This window comes from Rhyacophila brunnea, unplaced genomic scaffold, assembly GCF_057557595.1.
Source record: "Rhyacophila brunnea isolate RB1 unplaced genomic scaffold, BYU_Rbru_1.0 scaffold_13, whole genome shotgun sequence".
NCBI classification, from domain to species: domain Eukaryota; kingdom Metazoa; phylum Arthropoda; class Insecta; order Trichoptera; family Rhyacophilidae; genus Rhyacophila; species Rhyacophila brunnea.
Genome location: NW_028232785.1, coordinates 18015554 through 18028526, shown reverse-complemented (window position 1 = coordinate 18028526; position 12973 = coordinate 18015554). Strand labels below are relative to the sequence as shown.

Sequence of the window (12973 nt, the reverse complement as noted above, 5' to 3'; positions counted from 1 at the left end):
ATATTTACATTAAAAGCAACTTTATGTACATTGTCTTGTGTTTTATTCAATTTATTCCTTTCTTCCGCTGTCTTTCCAACCCCTGAATTAAATTAAACAAATTTCCAACTCGTCATCTGAAATGTGGTGTTGAAGATGGATACTAAGAGTTTTGTGGAGAGCTCAAACGAATCAATCTTCACTGAACTACCGATTCTCCATAATTTGCCTACACCGAATTCTCAAATTTTTTCAGTTATATAGCCCTCAGGAGAGATAGAGAAGGGTGGAGGTATGCCCAAAAAAAATCTAGAACTATAATATGATAACGGAAGAATTTTATTAAAAGGTATTTTCGCGATTTGATTTGTGCTTGGGTATCAATTGTGCAATGGTCGATTGTATGTTTGTGATAGTTTGTTGACACTTGTTAGCTAACCTCAAAATGGACATTCAGTTGAATAATTCAGAATTACAAACTTAACCTAACCTAATAATAATAATATTATATTATGTCCAATTATAACTAATAAGACCATCCGTATTAAATTTACTTTTTCTACTGTCATGTTGACAGTTTAAGAATTCCATACCCAGGCGAATTCACGCTCTCGGCAGATAATTTACCTAATTCATGAATAAGGCTACGGGCTTGACTATTACATAAATTAGTCAAAATTTTGCCCATTTCATGTAATAGTCAATTTCGCACATTCGGCGTAACATATATAACGACTTTGGTAAATATGCTGGAGAGTATTGCATTGTAATATAGGTACCTAAATTTTGTTATTGTAGATACAGTTTAACCGAAAATGTATACCCACTAGCGAAGGGTTGAGGTAGGCTGTTAAGATCTAACATAAATAGTGCACACTAAAGTTTGTCAGTCGAATGCATTTGTTTTCATTGAACCAAGCTACAATGTGTAGCAGTTGGTGGTTTTTAAAAACACCATCTGTAATATTATGTATTAAGACGTTGACGTTACTTCAGTGAAACGGCAAATAATTTTCAACTATAGGCGTGACGAAATTTTGGACTCGCTGGCATTCGGAGAGCGAACGTGGAGGTGTGAATACGTCAATTTGTTTCGTGATGGCGACGGGGTTATTAATTCTTAAATTGTGGAAAGATGACTAAAAACGTTACCCATTTACTTGAAAAAGAAAGCATGTCAATGAATATATTATTATTGTTACTAATAGAACAATAAACAGAACATTAAATGGACGCATGTCGGATTTATATGACAAATTATATTTCGTTCGGCATGCGTCATTTGCTCCCGCAATCCGCGCATCGCCTAGCCACGATCTTTTTAGACCATGCCTCAACTGAGGTATAACCTTAATCCAATAAAAACAAATGAGTATGTATGAAGAAATGTGTACTATTTTTATCGGATCGCCCAAAGCATACCTAAACTATCATAGTTTGGCTTAGGCGGGGTTTAATTGAATGTTAAAAACTAACCAGCACCATCTGCAAATTATATTCTTAGGTCAATGAAAACACCTAAGTATCTCTGATAAGGTTTAGTGTACACTATTTATATCAGATCTTAACAGCCTACCTCCACCCCTCGCCGTTGACTACTGTACTCCATCATGTGTCCCCAATAACTAGATATCAAATAAATCGAGAGCATCGATTGTTTCTTTAGTACCTACTCTCTAGGTCAAATCGACAGGCACTTACAAATTGTCCATATTTGCTAGGATAATAATGTTGAAACAGCTGATAGGTAAACCAGATGAATATTCTATACCTAGTGGAATTGTATTGTATACTTAGGAAATGTCATAATGTTTTAACAGCCGTCATGATATTAACATTTTTCGATAGCAAGTTGCTAATTTTGCTGGTTACATGTGAATAATACTGCCTATGACATTTCATCGTAGCACAGTTTACTGTGAACTGTCTTACCGGAAAGAGATTGCTGTATTGCTGTAGTTAGCATTGTACACAGTAATACCACCAGTACACATGCATAGATATACTATCACCAATAGCGTGTAAATTAAACTATTGTGATAATAACTGTTTACACGCAAAAGTGGCGACTGTCTCACCAATCTCATTCTTTAGAGGGCTCGCACATCAGAACTCGCCGCATGCGTCTTATGACGAATTCGTCGATGTGACATCATCGTAAACCAAGAAACAAACGTTATCAAATGGAGCTTCGCAGATTGGCCGATGCAACTGCGACCCTCCTGCATGCGACGAATTGCGTTTGCTAGAGCCTGCATGTCGATGCGCATAATCGGCCATTTCTGTCTCTGTCTACACTGTCATTGCTCGCTCATCGCTGGTCACCGCGTTTGACGTTTGTTCATACAATCAACACAACAAAAATGGCAGACGAGAGACTTCTCCTTAAATGTCTCCGGTACCAATACATAATAATCGCTGTTTCCGCGTCTGATGACATATTTGCGCAATGGCATCGTCTAGCTAGAGTATATTTTGACGTTTCGGGAGATTACGCGCGAATGTCGATGTCGCTAGAGATGTGCGAGGTTGTATCATGCAACACTGACCGGCGGGTCTAGGAAATTTTGATTTATGGCCGTCAGGTACACAAGGCGAGTTGTGATGTGCGAGCCGGCTTAAGCATAAGTGACACGCGTTATCGTTGTATGGTGCTATTATGAACTTGTATTGGTAAACGTTAAAATGCTCTGCGGGGTAGGGTGTAGTTCATATTTTTTCCGGCAGGTTCCCCATCATTTTACTGCGCAAGCCAAGTTCCAATTGTCATGTTAAAATTCAGAAGCCGCTGAATTTTTTTGATCCATGCATGCAATTTTGCAACGTGCACAATAATATGTACTGTCAGCAATAGATCCATGCAATTTTTAATATAATTTTTATTAGATTCAATATAGCACCTACTTACTTGCCAACCCACTTTTCAATGATTCAGAATTTCATATAAATTATAGGATATATAATATAATTAAACCCACGATAGCCGCGAGGCTTATAGAGTCGAGGGTCCCAGGTTCGAATCCTGGATCTGGCAAGTACACAATATAATATTGTTTTTCAATTTGTGCACGAGTCTGAGTTTGGACCTAATAGGTTGAACAGGCGGCTGACATCCATTTCTCGTAAACACAAAATCTTTTAATACAAACCTCCCATATGGAGGCATATAATACGATCTTATTAGGATCGGACATGGTCGGAGGGAATTCTAATTTACTTACGTATCTCTTTTCTTTCCTTTGTATTCTGGTGATGTTTATTACCTACGTATTTTTTAAGTGTTTTATTTGTTATGACAACTTATGAGCCCTTACAAGAATTGTGTATGAATTATATTATGTAAAATATAATTATTGTATTTCTAATCTACTTACCTATCGGTGGTGTTTATTTTGTATTTTTTAAGTGTCTTATATAGAATAGCACAACGTGGTATGGAGAGGTGCATGCTGGGCATAATGCGAAAGGACAAAAAGAGGAATGAGTGGATAAGGAAGCAGACACGTTTTTGCGATGTAATAGAGTTTATTGAAAGTCTTAAATGGAGATAGGCTGGATACATAACTCGAAGAAGAGACAATCGTTGGCCAAATCTAGTCATCCAGTGGTATCCAAGAAGTACAAAATGTCCGCAAGGTAGACCTAGAGGCCGCTGGATCGATGAAATGATAAAGTTCTGCGGAAGTACGTGGCCACGCAATGCACAGGACCGAGAGAAGTGGAAGCAGCTTGAAGAGGCCTTCATCCAGCAGAGGATAGATTCAGGCTGATGATGATATAGACATGATTTAAATCTTACGTTATATCTCATGAATTTAAGTACATATCCAAGGGTTATTTTGGCAATATCTGTATAATAGTGTATGTAAATAACCAATTGGATGAATCTATCTGAAATTATAGTGGAATAGTATAGTATATAGTGTGAAGTTCTTTTCAAATGAACCAGTAATGCAGTCACATGTAGCTAACATAATCAGTAAACCTCTAATACATTGAGGCTCCTTCTCTATACAAGGTTTTTTTCAACATCTTTGATCTGCGCAACTATTCTATACACAAGACTGTTATTGGCAGCTATCTAGGGTAGTTTTGTATCAAAGTATTAGCAGTTATTGTAACAATAATTACAATAACAGTACATATAACACTTTGATACAAACATATGAAAAACTACCCTCGATAGCTGCCAATAGCAGTCTTGTATACAGAATAGATGCGCTGATGTGAGTGTTGTACTCGTCTTTACGAGGATCGGATTGTCGATTATGGTTAGTAAACAGATTGACCCCGAATATCGTAAATAAAACAATTTATTTCACTTCCAAAGTGCTTTAATATATAGTAAAATAAAAAAGAAAGTCTATAAATCCTCTATAACACATATCTATGTTTACAATAAAAAAATAATAATGCAATAGTACCTTGCAGATATTTCTTTTTTTCTTCATACAACATTTTTTATCAAAAAATATACATTTTTATATTATACCTCTACAAAGTAAGCGGCAACTGAAATTCAATAGATTATAATAATACATACCGGTACATTCTCACCCCTTCTTTATAACATTGTGACAGTGGCGAAGAGTGGAGGTAGGCAATGGAGATCCGACATAAATAGTGCACAATAAACTTTGTCAGTCATACTTATTTGTTTTATTGACCTAATACAATGTTTCAAATTTAATTAAACCCTGCCTAAAGCAAACCATAATAGATTTTAGATAAAAAAATATTTGTCCATCTATAAAATGTCTAAAATTATGTCATTAAATGATACTTGCATAATAGCGTCTGTGGACGTGTATGGATTTAGTGGAACCAATAGTTTGTATTTTAAACTATGGGGATAATAACTATCTCGCCGAACTAAAAGCACTCTTTACAAGACACTTGTAAAGCCAGTGCTCTCCTACGCATCGGAAACCTGGATATTAACTCTACGAAATGAACGAGCCCTGAAGATTTTTGAAAGAAAAATTCTCCGCCTTATATATGGACCGATCAGGGACGGCACCAATTGGAGAAGATATAATGCCGAGCTCTACGGGCTATACAAAGATTGCAACTGCGATGGCTAGGTCATGTGCACCGTATGAATGACAATGAACCGGCAAAGAGAGTGATGTCCGGCAATCCAATCGGGCGTAGAAAAAGAGTCAGGCCAAAGATTCGCTGGTTTGATGGACCTGCCGTGTTCTAGTTGTACCAAATTGGAAAGCGGCCACACTGGATAGGGACAGGTGGAAGGAGCTGTTGGAGGAGGCCAAGACCCACACCGGGTTGTCGCGCTCCTGATGATGATGATGATGGGATATTAACTGATTAGACGTGCTGACTGTCTCGCCAATCTCATTCTTCAAAAGTAAGCGAGAAGCGTAGTTTTCATTGTATGGTACTATTTGATAGGTTGTGAAAATTGGTTAACCTCAAAATGAGTGAGCTTTTCGTGAGTAGTTCGTTTTTTCACAGGCACAGTCCAATTGTTGCGTGAAAAGTCAGATGCTCCTGAACTTTTTTGATCGACGCAATCTTGCACTTTGCACGATAATACGTACTGGCAGCAGTAAATCCATGCACGTATAAACGGAGTATAACTTGAGATATTTTATAGATAGAAGAATATTTTTTAATCTACCGTGATTTGGTTTATGTCAGTAACTATTTACTAAATCCTGTTTATAAAATGTAATCTTTATTGACAGCTGTCAGATGTGTTTCAATGTTTTGCTAGTAACCTGTTAGTAATTAGTTAGCCAAAAAATCGACTATTAGATAAACTCAGCGAAATGACGAGGACCAAGGGGTCAGGAGCGGGAGAGGCTTAGCAAAGCCTTCATCCAGTAATAGAGAAGATAAGAAATAATGTAATTGTCAGACGTCGGCTGGCAGACTGCCGTCAGCCGTTAGTTAATATTCCAGCGTTTTACACTGATAAAAATATTATTCTTTTGTTTAGTCTCTGGTTCTCAGTCCCCAAATGGACGTGCGCCGGGTTCCGACGGTGGGCCTGGCGATGGAACTGGAAGAAGAAGAAGCGAAATTTCAGTATTAAAACACTCAACTTTTCTTTTTTATCATCATTAGGAACATGTCAATTTCTGGTTCTGACACTACGACTGGTTGGGCTTAACCACCATACGTTTATAACACACAGTGATTACTGTTTTACCCCCCATGCGACCTCACCCATACCTTACCTAACCTTATGACGTCTGCAGGTCTATTCTAACATATCACTTAATATCAAAAAAGAGCTAATTGTGATAAATATATAACATTTATCACTACGTATTCTGGCGGTTAATTATATAAAAAAGTTAACCATCTGAACTGTCAAAAGGTGATATCTTTTAACTCATTCTGTGCTGACAACGCGACTGGTGCGTTTGCATTAGTTAATTATCTGGTCAGCAGTAAATGTGTTAACAGCCCCTCTCTTGGCCGTGTTAACTTTGAGAACGAAACAGAGTACGTCAACTTTACATATTGAGATGCAAGATCTGACTGCAATCGCAATGATAAGACTAATTAAATTGTAGGTTATGTTGATATGTCCGACGTGTCAATTCAAAATTCTTGTGCTCGGATTACCAACTAGATGGCTCTGCCTTGGCTTGATCCGCTTGTGTTCGCTCTTATCTGCTTGGGTTCGGCAGCACGAACATATCTGAATTTGACCGACATGTCTACCAACCTAAATTTTCACCGTATTACGAATTGGAGATAGCCGTCGATAACTGTTTAGTGTATAGAATGCCTTCGGTGTTAATTTGGAACAATGAAAATAACGGAAACGTGCTAAAGTGATAAGCGTTGAATTTTGCTTTAATTATGGATCTATTTACGTAGTCAAAGAATTACTTTTTTATATATTCTCAATGACAATAACAGGTCATGAACACCTGCGTCACAAAATTGCAATTGAAATTGACATAATGATTATAATAAGAACTACTCGACTGACAATTAATCTCGAAGAATTTGTCAAAAGTATTACAGTGAAACCTCGTTAATATAAATTCAATGGGACCGAAAATCGAAAAAAAATTCGAATTACAAAATATGAAATGTAGGGGGGAAAATTTTTTTTTTTTGATTTTCATTAATTTCGTTTCCGATCATAGATGTGCCTACCGAATTGGGTAATAAAATGTCAGGATTATTTTTATTACCTTCATAAAATAAGTAATTTTTAATGTTTTAAGAAAAGTCTGTCACAATTTTCAATGACTCGCTCATGCAATAATGTACTTTATTACGATTTATTGAATATTTTTATATGCCAGGACTCTGAAATCATTTCGAATTAAATGTATGGTTTTATATGAAAATAATGTTCAAGGGACTTTTCTTTCGGGAAAATTTCGAATTACGGCGAATCTCGAATTATCAGTGTTCTTACTAACGAGGTTTTACTGTATCGTATTCCAAACATGGAATAAACATCCTACATACTTCAAATTGATCCTGATAATGATCGCATTAACTTTTGTAAAGAAAATATTGAATTAAATAAAATGCAACTTGATCCATGATGCACGCGGCTGCGAAATGAACGAGATACTGATGCAACATTGCGTACGCAGCAGTGTTGCCATCTTTTCAAAGTGGAATTATAGTACAAAGCCTCCAAAATTATAGTATTTGGGGAAAAAAAATATAGTACGCGTTGTCATCTGATGAAAATGTATAGGTTTTTTGTTTCTAAGAACAAAAAATAATGGAGAATTTGAGAAACTCCGAGACCCCTTGCCACCAAAAATGCTTAGCTACCGAAGAATTCAAGAAATTTCATTTTAAACCAAAGTCAAGGGATCTTTTTTTACGTTTTTCGAGCATTTTTTTTATTAATTCATCATGAGCACTTCTGAATTGATTATAACCGCTGTATGGCAAGGATTAGTTTTTTGTTTTGTTACGCCAAAAAAGTATAACTTCTAACGTGCGTACATTATTAAGTACACACACCGATTTTTCTAAGTTCTCTAAATCTTATAATATTGCGAAATTATAGTACTTAGCACCAATTTGTCGAATGGAAATATCGAAATTTTAGTACTTTTTACATATTTTTTCCGATATTCAAATTTATAGTATTTTGGGCGTACTATACCTGTTTTATATCGTACATAGTACGCGTACCAAAATTATAGTATAAATACTATAATTATAGTACGGTTGGCAACACTGGTCCGCAGTTTGAATTGTTGCCATTTTTTAATTTGGGATATCCCGAGAATGATTAAATTATTTTATGATTGTCACACGGCGGTAAAAGTATGCACTAGTTACCTGTGCATGTATTTGTTAAGATGCATGTTGGGCAGACACTTTTGGAGCATCGAAAGGGTCAGGTTAGGGATAATTCCGAACACGTCCAGCCACTGGAGAGACGGGCACGTGCCGAGATCGCTGCAAATCGGAGACAAAGGCTTCATTATTTTTTAGTCGAGACATCCGATGATATTATGTCAATTTAATCAGAATCTCACATAAATAGTGCACACTAAACTTTGTCAGTGAAGCATATCTGTTTACATTAAACTAAGACAATAATGTGCAGATAGTGTATGTATTTTTAAAAAATTCAATTAAGCCCTGAATAATCCAAGCCATAGTAGAATAGTCAAATAATATTTCATAGATTGAAGAATATTTTTTATCGATTATGGTTTGCTTTAGGCAGGCCTTAATAAATTTAAAAAAACTAACCAACACCATGTGTAATAATATGTATTCTTAGTTCAATGAAAACAACGGAAACGTGCTAAAGTGATAAGCAAGCGTTGAATTTTGCTTTAATTATGGATCTATTTACGTAGTCAAAGAATTACTTTTTTATATATTTTCAATGACAATAACAGGTCATGAACACCTGCGTCACAAAATTGCAATTGAAATTGACATAATGATTATAATAAGAACTACTCGACTGACAATTAATCTCGAAGAATTTGTCAAAAGTATTACAGTGAAACCTCGTTAATACGAATTCCATAGGACCGAAAATCGAAAAAAAATTCGAATTACGAAATGTATGGGGGAAAAATATATTTTTTTTTTTTTTTTGATTTTCATTAATTTCGTTTCTGATCATAGATGTTCCTACAGAATTGGGTCATAAAATGTCAGGATTATTTTAATTACCATCATAAAATAAGTAATTTTTGATGTTTTAAGGAAAGTCTGTCACAATTTTCAATGACTGGCCCATGAAATAATGTAGGTACTTTATTACGATTTATTGAATATTTTATATGCCAGGTACTCAGAAATCATTTCGAATTACGAAATTCGAATTGAAGGTATGGTTTTATATGAAACTAATGTTCAAGGGACCTTTTTTTCGGGAAAATATCGAATTACGGCGAATTTCGAATTATCATTGTTCTTACTAACAAGGTTTTACTGTAAGTATAACTGACAAAGTTTAGTGTTTAGTTAGCCACTGACTGACGATTTATATATTTATTAGTTTCACTGTTATATAGTTAGGTTAGGTTACGTTTAGTGTTTCTTCAGCGGCTTCGTATTGACTACTAAACAATGGTAATATCTTACACGTAGCCCTGCAAGACTAGTCTGTAACACCGGGAGATGGCGAGATGTTCCAGGGAAGCCAGTTTGACGATGTGCGATACACAATTATTCGACAGCATCGCCGAGTCGGATAAGTCCAACTCCAACAGGTTCGGACAGCGGGTGACGATCTCGCAGACCACTGAAAATGATCACAAATCAATACATCATTCTGTCCATAAGTTATTAAAATATAACGTGAGAAACATGACGATATAAAAAGGCTTACTGTCGTCGGTCATGAACTTGCGGCAGCCGGAGACATTGAGCCTCCGCATGGTAGGCGGCAGCTCCCGGATAATCACCTCCAGCTCTTTCCCTTCCAAGCTGCTCCACGCTATGTTGAGGCTCTCGCACTGCGGCCAGAGTCTGCCGGAGTTGCTCTGGGAGTACTTGTATAAGATCGCTGGACCAATGTCTGTTGGGAAGAGTCATTGAAATACTATATTATAGGGAGGATTTTGCATGAATGTTGGGACACCTCAACCGTCAATATGCGAAGATGTGATTTCTTCCGTCTTACGGTTGCCATCGATAACTGTTTAAATCAAGGCCTGAACAAAAACGAACCATAAGTGCAAATGAGTAAGCATTCGGCACGTTTATACCCCCGCTCCATGCGTTTCAGTAAGATAGAATTTCTACGGCTGAATTAAATATTTTTTGAAAACGTAGCCAGTAAATATGGATTTGACTGATTACATTCATTTAAAAACTGCGAGCACGTGTTGCTGAAATTTATTGTTTTTGTGTTAAATATAAACTTAGTGGTAATTATTACGAGGGTAGCAGTTTATATTTCGGGAATAACAAACAAAAACGATTTTTTTATAAATGAAAACAGTTTTAAAAGTATTCTTCACGATAATTTATACACTTTTCCATGCGTTTGAACCAATCTGGAAAGCATTTTTGCCACTTTGCAGAAGGTAACTCCAAAACATGGTTTTTGAATGCATCAAAATCGTTGACCACGCAATTTATATTTGACTGTCGGGAATAAAAAGAAATCATTCGGTGCCAAATCGGGGCTGTACGGCGGATGACCCATCAATTTAATGTTTTAAATGCTCAAATAGGCGCTTGTTTGAGCCGATGTGTGAGAGCTCGCATTGTCTTGATGAAGGATGATTTGACGCCGACGGTTGCTTTTCCTTATTTCACCAAAAACTTCTGGCAAACAAATGGTTCTGTACCATTCAGAATTGGCTGTTCTACAATTCTTTAAAGGCAGTTGCGATATGGCCCGTTTTTCCGAAAAAACAGGCGACCATTTGCTTCGAAGTGCTTCAAGCGCGAGCAACTTTTGTTGGTTTAAGCTCATTTTGGAAGACCCATACGGTCGACTGCTGTTTACTCTCGGGCTCATACGTATAGATCCAAGATTTGTCACATGTAACAATCTTATAAACGTTTTTTGAAGCACCTCGGTCGTATTTTTTGAGCATTTCCTTGCACCAATCGACACGCACCTTTTTTTGTGCGATTGTCAAATTATGCGGGATCCAACGCAAACATAGCTTCTTCACGTCTAAATATTCATGCAAGATCGTATACACGCTGGTGTTACTAATGCCTGGGGATGCCTCAATCTCACGGTATGTCACATGATGATCTTGCATTATCAGTTCACACACAGCATGGATGTTTTCTGGAGAAACAACCGATTTTGGACGACCTTCACGCGGCTCGTCTGTGAGCAAACGACGGCCACGATAAAATTCGTTAAACCAGCGATATACGGTAGTTTTTGATGGTGCTTCATCGCCATATAAAGCACTAAGTTCAGCGATGCACTGTTCCCGCAATAATCCACGTCGAAAGTTGTGAAAAATAATCACATGAAAATTTTAACGAGTTAATTCCATTTTTAACAGATAAATTTTTCAAATGAATTTAAAAAAAAAACAAAAAGCGTCCGTTTGTTAAAACTTTCTAAGTACTTTTGCCGTTAAAAATGTCGAACTTCAAAATACAGAAGTCAAATTGCACCTAGAAACACCAGTGTTGCCAATTCCCGAAATATAAACGGCTACCTATCGAGTGCTTAAAGTCAGACAACGTTATCTACAAAAAAATGTTTTTTTGTTTTTTTGAGATAACGTTATTTTACATTTCAGGCTACATGATAGTCAAACAACGTTATGTCAATCTTTTCTAATTTCTTATTAAATAGTCAGTAAAGTTTAACGCTAACTACATAAGTTACCCTTGTTTTCATATTTTTTTTAAACTATCCCTATAAATTTTAACATCATCATAAGCAAGATAAATGTACAATACACAATAAATTATAAAATATTAACATTAGGTTTTAAATAAACATTTCCCTTGTTGAGTTACAAGAATCTAAAATAACAATTTTTGGCTCTCCTGTAAAGTTACACTTTTGTAGATAGTGTTGTTTGACACTAAGCCCTCGCTATGTAGTAGACAATATGTGTAACTATCTTGTGTTTAAACTTGGTAGCCGTACTGAGAAGTAACATAATGGAATAACGTTTCATAGTTAAGTTGATAATAATAAAATCGAGGTTCTACTCTACAATGCGTTATACACAAGAAACACGGCTTCATTTTGCCAAAAAATAGGCCCTCTCTATATAATATCATTACTCTGAGGTTTACAATATACAGGAGGACCTCGACTTTCGCACATAATTGGTTCCTGAAAAGGTGTGCGAATGTTGAATGTTCGAAAGTAGAGGGAAGTAAAAAAAAAATTAAATAGTGTGTATTTTGAAATATTATAAGATGTTTAAGAGACATGTTTAAGTGGGGTTTGCGGGTGTTACCCTTAAAAAGTTCTTCTTTATTTTAAATAAAATATTTTAAATGGTAAATCATTAAATTTACAATATTGCTTAACTGCTGGCACGAAATGTAAAGTGAACCAATCTTTTAATATTAACGCAGTAAACCCAGGCTTTCTTATTTGATTACTGGAAGCAATTCTTTATCCTTCCCTTTCAATGCTCTGGGATTTTCTGGTTGATAAATTAACATTGGCATCAATTTTAAATCACCAGCCAAGTTTCTACCAAGAAGCAATGTCAATCGGTTTTTAGAAGGTTTATGCCCAAGGGCAACTGATTCTTCCTTAGATAAGAATGTACGACAAGGCATTTTTTCCAAAATAAGCCTGTGTCATCTACATTAAATATTTGGCTAGAGGAATATTCTCCATCTTCAATAATTTTGGATAATGAGGAAATAAGCTCTTTTGCAGCATCTTTATCCGCATTAGCCGATTCTCCAGTGAATTTAATATAAACCAACCGTTACTTGCTTGAAAAATCGTGTTAGAATCTTCTTTTAATCTAGCCTTCCAATCTTTGTGCAAACTAAGAGCCTTCGCTTGAATAATTGAAATATTCAGAGGGACATTTTTTGATGTTGGTCGTCGATC

At 36.1% G+C, this 12973-nt stretch overlaps 1 protein-coding gene across 2 annotated transcripts in view; it reads right to left on the bottom strand.

The window, feature by feature from the left end:
* Positions 1 to 4298: 4298 nt before the first annotated feature.
* Positions 4299 to 12973, bottom strand: part of Skp2 (S-phase kinase-associated protein 2) — a 32394-nt gene continuing 23719 nt past the window's right edge. For both annotated transcript variants that reach the window (XM_085940435.1, XM_085940437.1), the window contains 4 exons: positions 9794 to 9982; positions 9547 to 9706; positions 8278 to 8397; positions 4299 to 6004 (listed from right to left, as the gene is read on the bottom strand). In XM_085940435.1, the coding sequence (XP_085796561.1) occupies positions 5938 to 6004; positions 8278 to 8397; positions 9547 to 9706; positions 9794 to 9982 (536 nt within the window). In that variant the 3' untranslated portion in view covers positions 4299 to 5937. The remainder of the gene's footprint in view (positions 6005 to 8277; positions 8398 to 9546; positions 9707 to 9793; positions 9983 to 12973) is intronic.